The sequence below is a fragment of the Toxorhynchites rutilus genome, chromosome 3, assembly GCF_029784135.1.
Source record: "Toxorhynchites rutilus septentrionalis strain SRP chromosome 3, ASM2978413v1, whole genome shotgun sequence".
NCBI classification, from domain to species: Eukaryota; Metazoa; Arthropoda; class Insecta; order Diptera; family Culicidae; genus Toxorhynchites; species Toxorhynchites rutilus.
Window position 1 is genome coordinate 213266850 of NC_073746.1, and position 21477 is coordinate 213288326.

A 21477-nucleotide genomic window follows, 5' to 3' on the forward strand; every position below is an offset into this window, starting at 1 on the left:
CTTTTCATTAGTAGCGTGTGGATACACTGAGTCAGAAAATTTGCTGCGTTTGCAACGGGCTTTGAAAGGGTTTGCAAAAGAAGCGGTCAGTAGCTTTTTCCTCCATCCTTCTATCGTGTCACACTTTTGTCTACCGTACACGCGTTGTTTGGTAGGCCAGAACAGATTGTCCGCCATTTAGTGGCCATAGTTCGAGCTACGACTGCTCCCAAAGCAGAATGTCTGAAAACGTTAATCCAGTTCGGCTTGGCTGTGCAAAACTTGTGCGGTCACCTGGTGGCTGTAGGAATGACGCACCTTTCTAACCTTCTACCTTCTAACTTTCTATCTTGCTTCAAGAGCTGGTGGACAAATTACCGTACAAACAGCGCCAAATCGCACGACCGAGGCGGCCAATTGACTAGGCCATTTCGTGAGATAACACGCTCACCAAACTTGGTTTCCAATAAACCCATAGTTATATTCGCTGTGTGACTTGTGGCGCCGTCCTGTTGAAACCACATATTGTCCAAGTTACAAATATTTGCTTATTATTGAGCGGTAGCGATTCCCATTCACAGTAACGTGCCGGACTTGATCATCACGGAAGAAGTACGACCCAATGACGCCGCCGGACCATAAACCGCACCAAACCGTAATTTTTTCGGGGTACAATGGTGACTCATGGAGTACGTGTGGATTGCTGTCTGACCAATAACGCATATTTTGCTTATTGACGAAGCCATTCAGCAGGAATGGGCCTCATCGCTGAAGATGATTTTTCGATGAAAATCCGAATCATTTTCAAGTTGTTGCTCAACCCAATTCACGAACATCCGACGCTTCTGGTGTTCAAGCGACTGCAGCTCTTGCGTTAATTTTATCTTGTAAGGATGTTGGCCAAGATCTTTTCGCAAAATTCGCCATAACGACGTCACAGAGATGCCCAACGCTTGAGAACGACGTGTGAGAGACTGTTTTGGGTCTTCCTCAATTGATGCGCTAGCGGCAGCAATTTGCTCGACACTACGGGAACTCCTTTGTCTCACTGACACGGGAACATTCTGTACTGTGCCTGTAGATTCAATTTTTTTCACTAGACGCTCAGTTGTTGATCTGGCAGGACGATTATGACAACCATAAATTGGACGTAGCGCTCTTAAAGTTGAGGCCATTGACTCAGAATTTTGGTAGTAAATGTTTATAATCTCGACTCGTTCTTGGATCGTATACCTTTCATCATAAAATGGCAAACCTTACTGAAAAGAAATGTCAAAAGAGCGGGGGAAAATATGGCGTTGTTTGCTGTCCCTATCGGTCTATTTTTGTAGCGTCCCTATTGAAATACCCTTTACAAGCAATCCACTCTGCGATCGACGGGCAAACTGAAAACTGTGTAGCCTTTAAAAAGCTTCTGTCAAAGATAACAAGCTTTGTCGCCGATGTCACACACTCACTGGCCATGCGAAGGCGAAGTTTTTGAAATAATTACTGTCAGAAACGCCAGCATCGATTGCTACACTCCGAGCCTGAAAGAAAGCCGTTTGTAAATTCCACCGATGCTACTGTGTCCATTCATCGGTATCCAGTTTCGTCGACATTGTTTAAGGTCATTCCAGTGACGCTTTATGGGAGGAAAGGTACGGTGAACACCTACGCGTTCTTAGATGATTCGTCTGTGACAGTCTTAGAGCAGGCGTTTGCAGACGGGCTGGGGAATGCAGTAGACCGCATTCCCTATGCATCCTTTAGTTTAGATGAATAAATAAGAAGATAGAGACTAGGGAACTTGAGAACCTGAGTATTTCGGAGACTGGAAGAGGAAAACACTTCAGTCTGTCTGAAGTATATACCGTGGAAAGCATGGGGCTTCCAGAGCAATCGCTCGACTTTGAACAGCTGGCCAAAGAGTTCAAGCACATGTGACATCTGCCGGCCAAGAATTTACAAAGAGCACGGATACATCAGTGCACGATCTTCATTATTACGTGCAGGAGTTTTGACGTAGGACTACGTCTAACCGGAAGATATAGGGGGTGAAATGGAAATCTAGGCACTGAACAAGTAGGAAAAAATGCAAGATTTGGAACGCTTATAACTCGAGCATTTCTCAATAGATCGCAAAGGTTTTTGCATCAATTGATAGGAAATATATCTACGCATCTATCATAACGAATAACATTTCATTTTACTTGAGATAAATAATTGAATAATTGTGAAATATCAAGCATTGTCCAAATGCACTATGTGCCCATTTTTGATTGGTCCATTTTGTGCTCCTCAAATCGTAACGACCAAAACGGGCAACCAGAGCAGCAGCGAAATAGAATGAAGCACGATTGGAAAGGAAAAAGAAAAAAAAAGAACGAAACATTGGACGCAGTCTCTCCATGCGTAATTCTCTAGCCAGCCAGTCAGCTTAAAAATCCCCGCTCCGCTGCCGTAACGATCATTCTCATTCAAACCGTACACCACATCGGTTCGCATCACAACACATCAACAAACCAACCTAAGCAGCCATGTCTGGACATGGTAAAGGAGGAAAAGTGAAGGGAAAGGCAAAATCCCGCTCGAACCGTGTTGATCTGGAGTTCCCCGCAAGGGTAGCTAGGCCGAGCGCGTTAGTACCAGTGCACCAGTCCACCTAGCCGGCGTTATATAGTTTCGGCCGCCGAATTGATCGAGTTAGCTGGCAAAGCTGCACGCGACGATAAGAAAACCCGCATTCGGAACAGAACACATTCGGTTCGGTGGGCATCAAGACAACAGGCAGTTGCAGCGAGTGACGAGTGGCAAACGCAATCGCAAAACGGCATCAGGTAGCAGAAGAAAAAGTTTGTTCTTTATACAAACTGCTTTGGTGGCAAATCCAGAACAAGGCGGCATCGAGGGCGTTCGAAATGGGTTTTTTTCAAAACCACGAGTACTAAGTTTTCTAAATTGGAACCATTCCATAAAACAAGGCGCTTTTCAGGGCCATTAAACCTTCCAAAAAAGAGTTTAGGAAATACAGTTCAATGCTTTCTAAAACATTATCCAAAATAATAATAAAACACAAATTGATTTTTTCATAATTTGTTTGCCAGGATCTGATGAGTATGTGAATTTGGCAGTTGTTCTGAGCTTATTGATAGTTGGGGACTTTCCTGATTATTCAATTTTCACCAATTCTTAAATTGTTTCCAGATTGAAAGTACAGTAATTTACAATTAGTTCGACATTTAGCTAATTGGACGGACATGTAATGCGACTTATTTAGTTGGACATTTTTGTAAACATAGAGATCCAAATTATGACCCCACATTGAAAGTCGACACTGTACCACTGTCATCGCAAATGTTCAATTACAGGTTAAAATCGCCTCCAATGCGACACTGAGTGGCGCTTCGGCACGTCGCATTGAATGCAATTTACTGTACAACATGTCACAAAGCTGGATGGGAAGAAATTTTCCAACTGTGAAAGCTGTGGCGAGTGGCAAACGCAATCGCTAAACAGAAAGGTTTAGCCGAACAAGATGGGGATATCGAGTGATAACAAAAACACAACACCAAAGGTTCTTTTCAGAACCATCAACATGTTCATAAAGAGTAAACAGTAAACTAATCCATTTTTCTGGTAGATAGGTAGGTATTCACGTAGGAGAAGAAAATAAAACAATATATTTAAAATATATATTTAACAAAAGCTGTCCTCTTTGTATAGTCCTACGTCACTCCGGTTATGTCCCCGACATTACCCACCCGTCTTTTTTGGTAGAAAGCCTTGGAGTTGCTATAGCTCCCAACTTGGAAGGAGTTGAGGATTAACAAACACGCAAAATCCTCGAAGAGACGACGGTTCGGACGAAACGCGGATTGTTCGGAACTAGTCTAATTTGGGTACAAGATATCATCGACGATAAAGAAGAATTCTACGCGCAGCTAGAGCGTGAATACGATCGCTGCCCAAAACACGACATCAAAATCGTCATCGGTGATTTGAACGCTCAGGTCGGCCAGGAGGAGGAATTCAGACCGGTAATTGGTAGGTTCAGCGGCCATCAGCGAACCAACGAAAACGGTCTAAGACTTATCGACTTCACTGCCTCCAAGAACATGGCCATACGTAGCACCTTCTTCCAGCACAGCCTCCAATACCGTTACACCTGGAGATCACCACAGCAAACAGAAACACAAATTGACCACGTTTTGATCGACGGTCGGCACTTCTCGGATATCATCGACGTCAGAACGTATCGTGGCGCTTACATCGATTCAGACCACTACCTGGTGATGGTCAAACTGCGTTCTAAACTGTCAGTCGTCAATAACATAAGACACCAGCGCTCACCACGGTACCACCTACGACGACTACAGGAGCCGAACGTTGCTGCAACATATTCGCAGCGTCTTGAAGCTGCGTTACCGGGGGTAGACGAACTGGATGCTGTTCTCCTCGATGAATGCTGGAACTCCTTCAAATCAGCAATTAGCAGCACAGCAGAGACCGTCATCGGGTATGAACAACGAGGACAACGGAACGAATGGTTTGACGACGAGTGCCGAGCGCTCCTGAACGAGAAGGATGCAGCACGCGCAGCCATGCTGCACCGAGCGATTCGACAAAACGTGGAACGATACAGACTGAAACGAAGGCAGCAAACACATCTCTTTCGGGAAAAAACAGGAAGTGGGTTATATCTATGGTATAACCGCAAGGGTGACGTAGGACTATCGTTGATTTAGAGATCATTCGTTTGAAGTTGAATCTAAATCCATCCTGAATGAATGAATAAATAAATATTTGGGTGACTTCAAAAACGAGAGTGTTACGTTGGAGACTCAAGGTTTTATGCATCCAATATTGGATACAAAAAACCTTGTTCTGAAGAATAATCTTCAGAAGCTTTCCTGCTAACTGCACTTGATTGACAAATCACAAAACCAAATGTATGTGGTCGCAGTATTATATGGATAGAAAACATTAAAATAAACTCGCTTGAATGTAATTTTCAATTCCAAGGGGAACTGGCAGATTATTTTTCAGCAACGATCATTTCTTTCCAGGTTTCCTCTCGATAACCAGCAAACGAAAAGAGTTGCGCGCGTGTATGTGTGTGTGTGGCGGCTGCTTCTATGTCTTCCCGAGGAACCGTATTTCGATGCTGATACTCTCTTGGTCACGAGAGTATCAGCATCGGCTTTTCTGCGCTCCCTCACAGTTAAAACAAACTGATTGCATTTCAGGTCAGGTGTTTAGAGGCGAATGAACTGAAAAGTTTAAAGCCTCTTTAATTCAACATCATCATCATCAGGTCAGGTCAGGCCAGGTAATGAATCCCTCGATCCCTCGCCGTTCAGCTCGTTCAGTAACGATGTTGTCTTGTCGATGTCCTCAGGCGTCGTGCACAAATTACGTAACGCTAAAAATCCGAATTTTGAACCACCTCTCCCCCCCCCCCTTTCGTAACGCAATTTCCTATCTCTAATAAACAGAAAGTAACGCAACATCTACCCCCTCCCCCCTTATCACGTTACGTAATTTGTGCACGACGCCTCACGAAAAATGAATCGGTTTCACCACCAGAATATCATTTCAGTATGCTTTTCGTGCGTGATTGAATCGAGAGAAGGTGTGGTTTACGATGGCAATTTGGAAGGCTAACTAGAGGAGAATGAACTCTCTGAGTATGAAAATTTCGGCGACTGAGCAATAATCGATTGAAAATTATATAATTTTCGCGATACGAAACATTTTCCGTTTTTCATGTTATGCATCCAATATTGGAAACGAAAATATTCTACTGATGGGAAAGAATAATCTTCAGAAGCTTTCCAGCTAATTACACTTGATTGAAAAATTACGAAATCAAATGTAGTTGGTCGCTGTTTTCGCCATATAATTAGAAAACATTAAAATAAACTCTTTCGCATGGATGTATTCTTCAATTCCCAGGGAACTGGCAGATTATTTTTCAGCAACGATTAGATCTTTCCGGAATTTTCTCGATGCTGTATGGCATCCAAACGAAAATTCTCGTTTCAGTTTGGCCTGCAAAAAACTTTTCTAAACTCTAATCCATCAAATTTGGAGCCCTGAAAAGGGCCGATGATTATATGCTAAGCTAATATAGCACCCTCTCCTTGGATTCGATGGGCCAGCTGAATGTCCTTGGGCATGATGTGACGCGTTTTGCGTGGATAGCACACAAATTTGTATCTTCGAATAAGCCTCCTGCAGCGTCATAACCGCGGAACTTTAGAAGCGCAAGTCGGTTTTGAAGTCCTGAGCAATTCCACGATCCAAAAGCTGCAAAGGTAGCTTGCGGATCAGCAATTCGGTCGACTTCCGATAACGATGAATTTCACGCAAAGTTCCCGGTCGATAGCGATGTGGCTTCTTCACCTATCCTGCGGCTGGTGCGCTTATCCGAGCTGCTTTCGTGTGCCTTACCACTGAAAGACTAACTAGCTATCTGCTTGGTCCCAAACAAACGAGTCGTCACGGTGCGAGAGTAGAGTAAGAAATGAACGAAAGCGAAGGAAGCGTCATTTTATAAACCATAAAAGTATAGAATCTAAACCCTACCCTTATTATATTCGTTGCTTACCCTGAGAGAGAAACGAATAACATCGAAGTAAGTATACAGTAATGTATTTGAATCCGGACACTTTGCATTACATTTAATACCATACCGCAGCCACAACATTTTCTGCATGTTGAATTAATGCGATTGATAAGTAACTATCAAGAAACTATCAGTAACTATATTAGCAACTATTAATCGCATAAATTCAACATGAAAAAAATGTTATGGCTGTGGTATGATATTGAATGTAATGCAAAGTGTCCGGATTCAAAAGCATTACTGTAAAAAAGAGTTAACTCGACTGAAATTTTTTCGGTTCGACCTGCAAAAACGAAATTAAGAGCCCCCGCCGACTGCAGGCTGACTTGTCGACCGATAGTTCGGTCGGCTTCTTAATCAGTACGGAGAAAAAAAGTCTGTAGTGTACAGCATAATGCATAGACGTAAGTATGAGCTTCCCCATCTCACATTCCAATAAGATTAATGGGTTTCCAAGTGGGCGCGCTACATACGGATACGAATGATTTCAATAACCTGTTTTCGAAGCTATCATTAAGCTATTGAAACAATTTTTCGACTCAATAAATAGCAATCATATAACTCTTGGACATTTTATCTTTTCTATGAAATGATTATCATACTGTTCCGTTGGTCCGAAGCAGAATGAATCACGCTTAAACATAGAATGGATTTTTTCTTGGAATTTAGTCAGCAGAAATAATGCCCTTTCCCAACAATTAAAAACGACAAACGGTAAACAGTTTCATCAAAGTGATTTCTTCGATATGGGGATATATTCACTACATCATGTCATATATTTCATATTTTTCATTATGAAATCCATATCCATGGCACCTATCGGTATCGAATTATCATCGACACCACGATTTTCGCTAAATGCTCCTTTCAGTTCGGCCTGTAAAAAACTTTTCTGAACTCTAATCCATCAAATTTGGAGCCCTGAAAAAGGCTGTTGATTATATGCTAAGCTAATATAGCACGCTCTCCTCGGATACGATGGGCCAGCTGGATGTCCTTGGGCATGATGTGACGCGTTTTGCATGGATAGCTCACAAATTGGTATCTTCTAATAAGCCTCCTGCAGCGTCATAACCGCGGAACTTTGGAAGCGCAAGTCGGTTTTGAAGTCCTGAGCAATTCCACGAACCAAATGCTGCAAAGGTAGCTTGCGGATCAGCAATTCGGTCGACTTCTGATAGCGACGAATTTCATGCGAAGTTCCCGGATCCCGATAGCGATGTGGCTTCTTCACGCTTCCTGCGGCTGATGCGCTTATCCGAGCTGCTTTCGTGGTGCCTTACCACCGAAAGACTAACGAGCTGTCTGCTTAGTCCCGATGAAACGAGTCCTCACGGTGCGAGAGTAAGGTAAGAAATGAACGAAAGCAAGGGAAGTGTCATTTTATAAAACATAAAAGAATCGAATGTAAACCCCACCCTCTTTATTGTATAAGCTTACTGTATACTCACGAATATAATAAGGGTGGGATTTAGATTCTATACTTTTATGGTTTATAAAATGACGCTTCCTTTGCTTTCGTTCATTTCTTACTCTACTCTCGCACCATGAGGACTCGAGCTCGTTAGTCTTTCGCAGACAGCTCGTTAGTCATTCGGTGGTAAGGCACACGAAGACAGCTCGGATAAGCGCACCAGTAGCAGGATAGGTGGAGAAGCCACATCGCTATCGACCGGGAACTTCGCATGAAATTCGTCGCTATCAGATATCGACCGAATTGCTGATCCGCAAGCTACCTTTGCAGCATTTGGTTCGTGGAATTGCTCAGGACTTCAAAACCGACTTGCGCTTCCAAAGTTCCGCGGTTATGACGCTGCAGGAGGCTTATTTGAAGATACCAATTTGTGTGCTATCCATGCAAAACGCGTCACATCATGCCCAAGGACATCCAGCTGGCCCATCGTATCCGAGGAGAGCGTGCTATATTAGCTTAGCATATAATCAATAGCCCTTTTCAGGGCTCCAAATTTGATGGATTAGAGTACAGAAAAGTTTTTTACAGGCCGAACTGAAAGGAGCATTTAGCGAAAATCGTGGTTTCGATAATAATTCGTTACCGATAGAAGCCATGGATATGGATTTCCTTATGAAGAATATGAAATACATGACATGATGTAGTGAATATATCCGAAGAAATCACATTGGTGAAACTGCATTATAAAATTATTTGTGTACGAATGCCGCAATCGATAGTCGACTCTAATTTGCGCTGGGTAATTTCCTCGGAGGACTCGATTCCTCCTTTGAGCATTAATAATCTCTTTCTGGCAAAACGATGTGCTATGAATCACATTATTTGAATGATAGAATGAAGAAGTTTTCTGCCAATTTCCTTCAACCTCCAACGTATCTTTCTCCCGTTTGTCGTTTTCGCGTTCGCTAATCCTTTCTCACAACACCCATTTCTAGTTTGAGAAATTGTTGAGTAAACATTGTTTGCCAGTGCGCGTAGAGCGGGAATTCCTAAAGATTCATTGCACCTCTAATAAATTGCCGAAAGACGTGGTCTTACGTTGATCGCACTTGATTGAAAAAATCCAAAACGAAATGTATTTGGTCGAAGCATTATATGAGTAGAAAACAAATAATCGCTCGAAAATGACTTGATTTTCGCGATGTGAAACATTTTCCGTTTTTCATGTTATGCAAATTGGATACGAAAATTTCCACTGATGGGGAAAAAAATATTCAGAAGCTTTCCTGTTAATTGCGATTGATTGAAAAATAACAAAACCAAATGTATTTGGTTGCAGTGTTATATGGATAGAAAACATTAAAATAAACTATTTCGCATGAATGTATTTTTCAATTCCCAGGGGAACTGGCAGATTATTTTTCAGCAACGATGATAGCAACGAGAATTCCGCGCGTGTATGTATGTGTGTGTGTGTGTGGCGGCTGCTCCGATGTTTCAAGCGGAACCGTGGCATCACTCTCCTCCTGATGGATTCCCTTTTGGCCTTAGGTGCACAAACAGGCTCTTGGTGACACCGTTCATCAGCGCTTTCATGATAAACGAAATTAGCTTCACAACAACAGCGACAACATGCTCCAATCGCTGTTCAATCATAACTGAGTGTGTTTACGAGCGGCGCTCGGTTATATACCGATTTTTGATTTCAATAGCCTGTTTTGAAAGCAATTTTAAGACTATTGAAACAAGTTTTTGGATGAAAAAGTAACAAGTATATGACGCGTAGACATTTTATCTTTCAAATGAAGTGTTTATCATACCATTTCGTTCAGTTGTTTAAGAGCTATTAACGCTCAAAATCTCGGTCTCCAGCGTAACGCTTTCGTTCTCGAAACTTTGGTTTTACACCCCGGTATAGAAATGAAAGACGTAGTCCTACGTCAAAAAGCGCCGCCTGGAAGCGAAAGAGTGTGAGGAGATGGAGCTGCTTTATCGTTCTCGAGAATCGCGGAAGTTCTTCAAGAAACTAAACGCCTCGCACAAAGGCTTTGTGCCGCGGGCCGAAATGTGCAGAAACAAGGAAGGAGGCATCTTGACGAACGAACGCGAGGTGATCGAAAGGTGGAGGCAGCACTACGATGAACACCTGAACAGCGCGCAGACAGGAGACCTAGACGGCGTTGAGGAGGACTACACCGGTGCAATGAACAACGACGACGTACCACCCCCGACGATGGGTGAAGTTAAGGAGGCCATTAATCAGCTCAAGAACCACAAAGCAGCTGGTAAGGATGGCCTCGTAGCGGAGCTCTTCAAGGGAGGTCCGAGAAAACTTGTAGAGTGTATGCACCGGTTGATAGTCAGGATCTGGGACACAGAACAGCTACCGGAGGAGTGGAAGGACGGGGTAATCTGCCCCATCTATAAAAAAGGCGACAAGTTGGATTGTGGGAACTATCGTGCCATCACAATCTTGAATGGTGCCTACAAAATTTTGTCTCAGATCCTCTTCCGCCGCCTATCGCCAATAGTAATTAGATTTGTGGGAAGTTATCAGGCCGGATTCATGCCCGGTTGCTCGACGACGGACCAGATTTTTACACTGCGGCAGATCCTCCAAAAGTGCCGCGAGTATCAGGTCCCTACACACCACATCTTCGTCGACTTCAAGGCCGCATATGATACAATCGACCGACGACAGCTATGGAGGATCATGGACGAACACGGCTTTCCACGAAAGCTGACAAGACTGATTCAGGCAACGATGAACGGTGTGCGATGCAGTGTGCGGATCTCAGGTGAGCTGTCGGAATCATTTGAGACTCACAGGGGACTTCGACAAGGCGATGGAATCTCCTGTCTGCTCTTCAACGTGGCGCTGGAAGGTGTTATGTGGAGAGTGGGCTTCAACATGCGGGGCACGATTTTCAACAAGTCTAGTCAGTTTATCTGCTTCGCCGACGACGTGGACATAATCGGAAGAACACATGCGACGGTAGCCGACTTGTATACCCGACTGAAACACGAAGCAGGGCTGATTGGGCTTGGGATCAATGCGTCTAAGACTAAATACATGCTAGCAAGAGGGACTGATCGCAACAGAGTTCTTCTTGGTAGTAGTGTTGTGATCGACGGCGACGAGCTCGAGGTGGTAGAGGAAGAGGAAGCAGGGCTGATTGGGCTTGGGATCAATGCGTCTAAGACTAAATACATGCTAGCAAGAGGGACTGATCGCAACAGAGTTCTTCTTGGTAGTAGTGTTGTGATCGACGGCGACGAGCTCGAGGTGGTAGAGGAATTTGTCTACCTTGGCTCGTTGATAACAACTGACAACAACAGCCGTGAAATTCGAAGACGCATTGTCAATGGAAGTCGAGCCTACTATGGGCTCCGCAAATCCTCGAGGTCCAACAAACTCCGACCCCGTATGAAGTGTACCATGTACAAATCCCTAATTCGACCGGTTGTTCTCTATGGGCACGAAGCATGGACGATGCTTGAAGAGGACTCACAAGCGCTTGGAGTTTTCGAACGCCGAGTGCTCAGAACAATATACGGTGGTGTACAGGAAAGCGGAGTATGGAGAAGGAGAATGAACCACGAACTGGCGCAACTCCACGGCGAACCCAGCATTCAGAAAGTCGCCAAGGCTGGACGAGTGCGATGGGCAGGGCATGTTACAAGATTGCCGGACAGCAGCCCTGCAAAGATAGTGTTCGCATCGAATCCGGTAGGAACAAGAAGGAGAGGAGCCCAGCGAGCGAGGTGGTTGGACCAGGTGGAGCAGGACTTGGCAAGAATCGGTGCATCCGGGAGTTGAAGAACTGCAGCCATGGATCGGGATTATTGGCGAAAAATTGTGAAGAAGATCTAATCTCTCAATGGGATGTAGTATCATTATAAATAAATAAATAAATATCATCGAATTTCCGGACAGGAGTCTCGAGTCGTCGGGTGCGGTTGAGTTTTTCTTTGCTCCACGTTTGGTTTTTGTTTCTTTGTCGTTTAACGTGTTTTAGCATGCTTCAGTCCAATCCGGTGTTGGGGACGGTTTGTTCGCAAAGACTACTGTGAAAAATTATTATTAGTTCCAGTGTGATAATGGTGCTATAATGGAAGATTTGTTGAACTTTAAATATTCAGTTTTGCAGTTCCAAGTTTTGGCGTCTTTCTTTTCACGTCGTTCTCGTGTACTGTGGTTATGTGTTAGTGTGGTGCGATTTCGATGACCAATCCGAAAGCAGCGCGTAATGTATTCCGTATGCAGAGAGTCTATCGGTGTAGTGTGAGAGAGAGAAAGCGTCAGTCAATAGGGCTCTTGCTACACATACATGCAGAGCATCTGTTGGGCAAACATCATTTGTTTACATTCATAGCTTCTAGGCAGCAGAAGCGGATTCATTATCAATCGACATTCTTGTAGATTAACTAACTTGTAGAGAGAACTAACATGAAGTTTGTGAAACAATTAGACAAACTATTCTCCGAACAAGAACTTTTGGGTGACGCATATCGCTTAACTTACTAGCACCTAATTCATATTTCATATTTCATATGTTCATTGAGCGACTTTTCCACTAGATTTAAATCGAAAAAATAACAGAAAAGGAATATCAGAATGTTCGGACCTAGATTCAAGACACAGAGGCTCGAGAGGCTCGTTCGAATGGTTCCTTGTATTTTCCATGAATTAGCCAATTGATGTATTTTCTTCGTTTCCGATCAATTTTCTTATAATCATATTTCACAGAGCGGAGCAGAGCATTCAGGTACCCGGAAATCATATCTGAGGGTTGGTTGATCTTTCTGGTTGAATATGTTCTTAATTTCAACATAATCATCTGCTTTTTTGGCGAAACTAAAGGGTGTGTCACATCAAATTGCATCACGGAAAAAACGCTGTAGAAATTTAATTTTTAGGAATTATATCTTCAGCTTTCGCTTATAATCAGATAAGAGTGTATAGATCACGTTGGCCATGCTTCACTGTCAATTTTTCGTAAATTTGGAAAAAATGTCGTCGAACGAAAAAGAGCGTCGTGAATTAATCCTGTGCACTCATTTCGAGAATCCGGAGTTATCACATCGGGACATCGGTAAGATGCTGGGAATCGTCCAATCCACGGTCAGCAGAGTACTAAAACGATACTTCGAGAACCTAACCATCGACCGGAAGGTGAAGAACGGCAAAAATGGATGCTCCGTCAGTGAAAAAGATCACAAGCGCGTAGTTAAGCAGTTTAGACGTGATCCGAGAAGTTCGGTCCGGGATGTCGCCAATAAGCTAAATTTGTCAAGTTCATTCGTCCAGCGGACCAAGCAGCGGGAGGGCCTGCGTACATACAAGGTTCAGAAGGCTCCTAACCGCGACGAAAGGTGGGGAAGACGCGAGCCCGGAAGCTGTACACCGAAATGCAGACGAAACCGCATTGCCTGGTAATGGACGACGAAACCTACGTCAAAGCGGACTTTCGTCAGCTGTCGGGCCTGTTGTTCTTCTCTGCAGAGGACAAATTCAGCGTTCGAATGCTTCCTTGTATATTCCACGAATTGGCTAATCGATTAATTTTCTCCGTTTCCGATCAATTTTCTTATAAACATATTTAACTTCTCAGGTATCCGAAAATCATATCTGAAAGCTGGTTAATCTTTCTGGCTGAATATGTCATTAATTTCAACATAGTCAACTGCTTCTTCGGCAGAACTAACCACCGATCAAGGATATCTGCACACGAATGTTTATTATAGCTTATTATATGTCTCGAGACCAGCATTCTAGGGGAAAAAGCACAAAGGCTAAATGGGAAAACACTTCACCTAATCACAATGTGCAGTTTGCACTGTTTCTGTGAAAATATTCGAACAATCAATCTGCTTCCATTGATATGGATCAAAACCGTAACAGAAATTTCTATTTTTCTCCGTTTATATGGCTTTGACGCTAAAAGTAAATATTTTTATGTAAAGAAACATATATCCGCATAATAAATAATGATTGACGTGGGACTACGTCTAACCGGAGTATATGGGGGGTAAAATGAAAACCTGAACACAGAACATGCAGGAAAAAATGAAAGATTCCGAATGCTTATAACTCGAACATTTCTTAACTGAATCGGAAAGATGTTTGCATCAATCGATACGGAATATTTCTACGGTTCTATCGCAATTAATGAAATGTTATTTTTCATTGAATAACTGTGGAATGTCAAGCGTTATCTGAACGCTCTAACTGCCTAGTTTGATTGGCCCGATTTATGGTTTCCCGAACACAAACTTCAAAATCAATGTACCTACGGAAATCCGCTTAATAAATATACATGCAAGTAGGGGGTATTTTTGATCCAACCGAGCTGTGTTTCCCTAACACGGACTTCTCATCAATGTACCTGAGGGAATCCGCTTTGCAAATACATGAAAGTCGGGGTAATTTCGTTCCGTCTGAAATGTGTTTCCCTAACACAGACTTCAAATCCATGAAGCGTGGGGAAATTAGCATTGCAAATACATGCAAGTCGGGGACATTTTTGTTCCGACTGAAATGTGCTTTCCTAACACAGGCTTTAAATCCAAGGAGCGTGGGGAAATTGGCATTGCAAATTCATGCAAGTCGGGGACATTTTTGTTCCGACTGAAATTTGTTTCCCTAACACAGACTTCAAATCCAAGGAGCGTGGGGAAATTGGCATTGCAAATACATGTAAGCAGGAAGCATTTTTGTACAGACTCAAATTTGTTTCCCTAACACAAACTTCAAATCCAGGGAGCGTGGGAGAATTGGGATTGCAAGTACATGCAAGTCGGGGGCATTTTTGTTCCGGCTGAAATGTGTTTACCTATTATAGACTTATAAACGAAGGTATCTGGGGAACTCGGAATTGTAAAAACATGCAAATCGGGGGCATTTTTGTTCCGATTGAAATGTGTCTTTCTAACACAGACTTCAAAACCAAGATGTCATCATACAAAACGTTAAAGGACTGTCATTAAATTTACTTGCAACGAAGAACATAATCTATCACAATGCATGAATTGACCTCACATGGCATTATACAATCTTTTTACTCACGAAGCAAATATATTTTATTCAATTGAATTCGGAAATTGTTTCATTCAATCAAAAATTTCATCAATACAAACAAATGATTGGTAAGCTATGGTAGTCTCACGTCAACCTTGGGTTATATCATAGATATAACCCACCCTTTTTAAACAAAGCTTAATCTAGTCGATCCATATAAATCCTATGCAGCGATCTCTTTTGCCTGCCCAACAGATCACTAATACATATGCACGCTGCAAGCGCCTTATAGATGCGGCTGAGTGTGAGAGTGTGGCCTTACGGGTCGTGTGCACTCGTGGAATCCTATGCATTGGATCGTATTGGTGTGGTTGTATTGCTTTCCTTTTCAAACTCGTCTGCTTCGGGCGTTGGTTTATTTCTCTTCGTCGGACTCGTACAATCAAGTACAATCGGATCCACTGTCCAATATATTTTGGGTAGGAGAACATATGGTGTTGTAATGTGCGATGACTTACGGATGGAGGCAAGCTATTTTGTATACACCTAATGAACAATGTGATATATAGCTGCAAGTAACTTTCAAATTATTTCTCCAGTACTGGAGGAAAGTGGATTAATGCGCGTGGATGGTCGAATTGCTATGGCAGATTACGTGGAACATGATATCAAGTTCCCAATAATTTTGCCTAAGGGTCATCCTATCACAAACTTGTTGGTAAATTGGTGCCATCGGAAGTTTTGTCACGCAAATAATGAAACGGTGGTTAAAGAAATCCGTCAAAAATTTACCATTCCGGCGCTAAAAACGCAGATTCGATCCATAGCGAAACGCTGCCAGTGGTGCCGTGTATACAAAGCCACCCCTGTGGTTCCAAATACGAGCTAACTACCTCGGTTTCGTGTTACACCTTTTGTTCGACCTTTCACCTTCGATTACTTCGGGCCCTATCTAATAAAGATAGGTCGAATGGCTGTTAAGCGCTGGGTAGCCATCTTCACATGCCTCACTGTATGAGCTATATCCATGGGGGTAGTGCAAAGTTTAACAACCGACTCGTGTAAGAAGGCAGTTCGACGATTCATCGCTTGCAGAGCAGCACCGCAAGAGATGTACACAGATAATGGTACGAACTTCATAGGCGCCAGCAAAAATCTTGAAGAAGAGTTATAGGAAATCAGTCTTGCTATGAGCAAACACTCAATGGCGGTTCAACCCACCATTCAAGATCCTTGGAGCAATTTACAACAAGCCTATTGGTCGACCACAACCTTAGCTTCCAGCGGCACTTGGAGGAAGTTAAGAAGAGCTGCACCACTCGGTTTAAACTTACTCAAAACAATCAACACTCGGTTAAACTTAATTAAACAATCTCAAAAACAGCTGCCTCGCCCATGATCTTGAGCTGACATATTTGGCCGGAGACATGCTCCCAAAAACACTGGCACCAATTAACAACAAGGCACTATGGACTGTCTCCGGTATACCGCCACCCACGTCAGCAGTCTCTGTATGCTCTGAAGTGGGATAACCCCATTTCGTGTCCAAGACGGCAAATTTTCTTAACAACACCATCTTGTAGCGGGTGTCATGTTCCAACCTTCCCACGCTGGCCTAACAAAACTGGTTGTGCCAAATGTTCGGAGGTTCCTAGTTGTTCGAGAGGAAAACGATATCAATAACGACATCCACACTGGAACGAGCTCGGTAGGCCTGCAACAGATTTTCATAGCAATGAGAGCAGATATATACCGTTTCCACTAGATCAGGAGGCTCTAAGAAATCATCGGCAGTCCCGGGATTTTTCAACAGATGGTGGCACTAAAAATGAACAAGATTCATTTCGAGAGGTTCATCTGTCACTAGCTTATGTGTGAAGTTTCATGGCATTTCGTTTGTTTGTTCACAAACTACAGTTGTTTGAGTGTCACTGAACATTCGTATGGAAAATGGAGAAAAAGGAATATCGTATTTTGATCAAACATTGTTTATCATGGGAAAAACTACTGAACAATCAATGTAGTGGTTGACGAAATGTTATTCCACTTCTGCTCCTTCGAGAACAACAGTTTATCGGAGGTTTAGTGAATTTAAAATGGGCCTACAAGCTCTGGAAAGCCAAAAGATGTTACGAATCCAGAAGTCGTAAAACAAGTGCATCGACTCGTTTTGAACAATCGTAAAGCGAAGTGAGATCCATTTTGCACGGCATTTTGGGCATGAAAAAGCTATCCGCGCGATAGGTGCCGCGTTTGCTGACCGTCGACCAAAAACAGCGGTGCGTTGATGATTCAACAGCCGGTTTGACGTTGTGAAGCGTAATCGAGTGGACTTCTATCGACGTTACGTGACATTGGATGAAACGTGGATCCATTACCAAACCCCTGAGTTCAATAAACGGTCTGCAAAGTGGCACTGAGGCTTATTCCGAAGACATAGATGTTTCGTTCTACAGAAAGGGAATCGAAATGTTGGAAACTCTCTATACCATATGTATTGCCCTCGAAAAAAACTATGTTGAGGAATGAATACAACTTTGTCCAAAAAACGATTGTTTTCATAATCCCGGAACTTTTCAGCCATTGTAGTAAGTAACAGAAATTACAAACCCGATTCCAGTAAGAGCCTTACCGACAGCTACTATCCAGTCAACAAAGCCGCTCTTGGCCGTCTCCGACTCGGCGATCTGTGCGGAAGGTAACGAAGTGGTTAACCGGTTTTCTGGATAATTTTTTACACAGGAGGTGCCGCTGTGGATTGTGGATCAGCAACTTCTTTTGTACAGTTTGGACCGAAAGGTGACTTGCAGAGAGAAGTCAATTTTTACGGAAAGTAAAATGTTCTACCTCCAGATTTCGAAAATGGCAAGAACTGAATACTGCTCAATTTCGCACTTCTACAACAGGAGACCTTTCCACCAACTCTGCGACCATTGCAACATCCACGACTAGGTAAAGCAATTCCGATGCGTCTGCTCGAAAAATAAGAACCCGAGGAACATGCACGGGATCAGTGGGAGTGTACGGAACGTCCTGAAGGACGATATGACGAAAAGCATTATTCTGTTACTGGAAAGATGCCGAATTTGAGAAATCAACAATAGACCAACCACGAAGATCCTTGTGCCTTCCCCTTCAAAATCAAAGGGAACAATCTTCTCACGGCGCAGAATCCTCAACAACAGAAAGTCGAGCAAGCCCTGAGAAATTCTTCAAGGAAATGAAGAGAACAAAATTGTTTTAATCTGTCTGAAATTCAATGTAAAGTTAAGTGTAATGGATTCTGTAAAAACTTTCTATCTAACCAAATACAACTCCAAACATGCAGAACTGGAAATGAAAATCGATGATTGGTTTCTGCGAAACATCCCAATGTTTTAGAACCGATTTATTACCTTAGCAAACACATTTCTGGAGCGCTTAGTCGCATAAAACTGCAATTCGAATTTTACTTTTCATCTCACTAAACATCCCTATACTATTTAGCATCATTCGAAGGTTTTATTGTATTTTTCCTCATATTATTATACGAAAACAACATTGAATTGAATATGGTGTGAATGAATAGAATAATGAATTTCTGAGAGCTAACATCCTATTCGATCTCATTCCAGGATTAACCTAAACAAATCCCATCATTTCAATGATGGTCTCACGCGGTATGGTCGCTTCTCGCCTAGCTTGGATCAAGGCTATCATACGCTGGTTTCACCGTCTCCATCCGGCCAACAGCAATCGTCCATTCCAACTTCGTGGAACACAACCCAAGCCCCAAGCAATAGCGTTGCTACCGTGAACGGATCGAACAATCTCGGTAGCAGTAGTCAACACAACAGTGGCCATGTGGGGAATGATTTCATCAACGGAAGCAAGAATATCCTGCTCCGCTCCGGTCCCCTTTTCGATCGTTTGTCCGACGAGATGATGGTGAAAATTTTCGAATGGCTAGACAGCCACGAACTGTGCAATATTGCGCGTGTTTGCAAACGATTCGAAGTCGTTATTTGGAGCCCAACGCTTTGGAGAATCATTAAAATTAAAGGTAATATGACATCTTCAAGTTCTGGAGGTTCAGCGTAATCATTGGCTATTTCAGGGGAGAGCAACAGTGGGGACAGAGCCATCAAAACAATCTTAAGGCGATTATGTGGTCAAACCAGGAACGGTGCATGCCCTGGCATAGAGAGAGTACTGTTAAGCGATGGTTGTAGGTTAACGGATAAAGGTATCCAATTGCTGACGAGGCGCTGCCCTGAGATAACGCATCTGCAGATTCAGAATAGTGTGACCGTCACAAATCAAGCCTTGTTTGATTTGGTTACAAAGTGCACCAATTTGCAGCACCTCGATATCACGGGTAAAATAGATAAATTAAACTTATAAGTATTGATGAACAAGTTAATATAACTTTCTAGGTTGTGCTCAAATTACTTGCATCAACGTGAACCCGGGACTGGAACCACCCCGTCGTCTTCTTCTACAGTACCTGGATCTCACAGATTGTGCTTCAATCTCGGATTCGGGACTAAAAATCATAGCTAGAAACTGTCCACTCTTAGTGTATCTTTATTTGAGACGGTGTATTCAAATCACTGGTACGTATTCACAAGTCAAAATAATTGTATTTTCTGTGTTCATCAACCCATTTCTTTCATTTTAGATGCAGGCCTCAAATTCATCCCAAACTTCTGCATAGCTTTACGAGAACTAAGCGTTTCAGATTGTACCAACATAACGGACTTTGGGCTGTATGAGTTGGCCAAGCTGGGTGCTACATTGCGGTATTTGTCGGTAGCCAAATGTGACCAAGTATCGGACGCTGGTCTGAAGGTTATCGCTAGACGGTGCTACAAGATGCGGTATTTGAATGCCCGGGGATGCGAGGCCGTTAGTGATGATTCGATCAATATTCTCGCCCGTTCTTGTCCTCGGTTGCGTGCCCTCGACATTGGCAAGTGCGACGTTAGTGACGCCGGACTGCGAGCGCTAGCCGAAAGTTGTCCCAATCTGAAGAAACTTAGTCTGCGAAATTGTGATATGATAACGGATCGAGGGATTCAGTGCATTGCGTATTACTGTCGAGGATTACAACAGCTCAACATTCAAGATTGCCAAATTTCAGTCGAAGGCTACCGTGCTGTGAAAAAGTACTGCAAACGATGTGTTATTGAACATACGAATCCCGGATTTTGTTAGCGTCTTAATTTGCAGAACTTGAACTAGACACGCTGTCCTGGCGTGAACGAATCGTAGCCAATTCTTTATTTTGAAAAGCAAACCTTTAATACAGTTTTGCCAAAAACTCTGAACAGAAAATTGTTAATATCATTATTTAAATATGTGGATTGTTTTGTATTTGTGTTGTAAAAAAAACTTATGATGTATACTAACTATTTGAAATGATTGCTATAGTTTATTTTCCTTATTTTATCGACGTCTGTATAGCTTTTCAATTATCTGAATTTTAGATAAAATAAACTGTATTTATTTCATGATTGAAGTTATTTTTAGTGGAAAATCTCAAAAGCCAAACCGTTTGATCCGTTAGAACTACCTCGGATGTTCAAAATTGTACACGCTCAGCTTCATAAAACCATAAAGCGAATCCAGTGTGAAATCGAGTTCCGTCATTCAAATATCTCACCCAAAACCTCTGATAGTTCATCTTTCTTGCAACGGTCATCTTGCTTACTGAAGTTACAGCAATATCAATATTTTTTCCATTCCTTCTGACTGATATTATTCTTAGAATATCAGCCGACAGAAAGTCTTACCAATTTCTGATCCATTCCATTAAGTCAGTGATACTCAACCTTTTCCTCAGTGGGGCCATAAACACGCAACCCGCATTGTTAAAAATTACCCTCTTCACATTCGGATTGAGATGCACTACACTGCCTCTTCTAACCCGGAAACAATGCTTGAATTCGCGAAAATTAATTGAGGGATCGGGAAAAATCACCAACAAGTCATTCGCGATTTATCTGTCATCCTGCTAGTGACCAGATGGAAGTGACAGGGAAACTTTCTAAATAGCCTTTCACGAGGTCGAGTATTTGATGTTGTTTCCCAAATTGGCCTTTTCTAAGGCTAGTGCGAGAGAACTAAGAAAATCTGAGACTCTGAAAAGGCCTCTATAAATGAAAACATCATCATTACACCAATAAATCCAAACACACCCAGTGCTGCAATTCATCACCGTCAATATCACAAAAAAATTATAAGAGGTTGTGTCCAAGACACGACTCCATTGTTGACGTAGAACTACGCTATTATTTTGTTCAAGTCGCTTGTTAATAACTTCTGATTTTATTTAAGAACGCTGCGAAATTTTACAAATAACTATTTAGTAAAATGGTTTGGCACAAGCTGTTCGTATGACGCAATTTGTTTCATGTCAATGCATCGAAAATTTACCTCGAAAGCTATTTCGGTGGCCTTTTTCGCTAATGA

The 21477-nt window shown here is 42.6% G+C and overlaps 1 protein-coding gene across 2 annotated transcripts in view; it reads left to right on the forward strand.

Annotated features, from left to right (window-relative positions):
• The window catches only part of LOC129777133 (uncharacterized), a 133228-nt gene extending 112771 nt beyond the window's left edge, over window positions 1-20457 (forward strand). For both annotated transcript variants that reach the window (XM_055783212.1, XM_055783213.1), the window contains 4 exons: window positions 18639-19066; window positions 19121-19381; window positions 19440-19619; window positions 19685-20457. In XM_055783212.1, coding sequence (XP_055639187.1) covers window positions 18639-19066; window positions 19121-19381; window positions 19440-19619; window positions 19685-20220 — 1405 coding nt within the window. In that variant the 3' untranslated portion in view covers window positions 20221-20457. The remainder of the gene's footprint in view (window positions 1-18638; window positions 19067-19120; window positions 19382-19439; window positions 19620-19684) is intronic.
• The last annotated feature ends 1020 nt before the right edge of the window (window positions 20458-21477 follow it).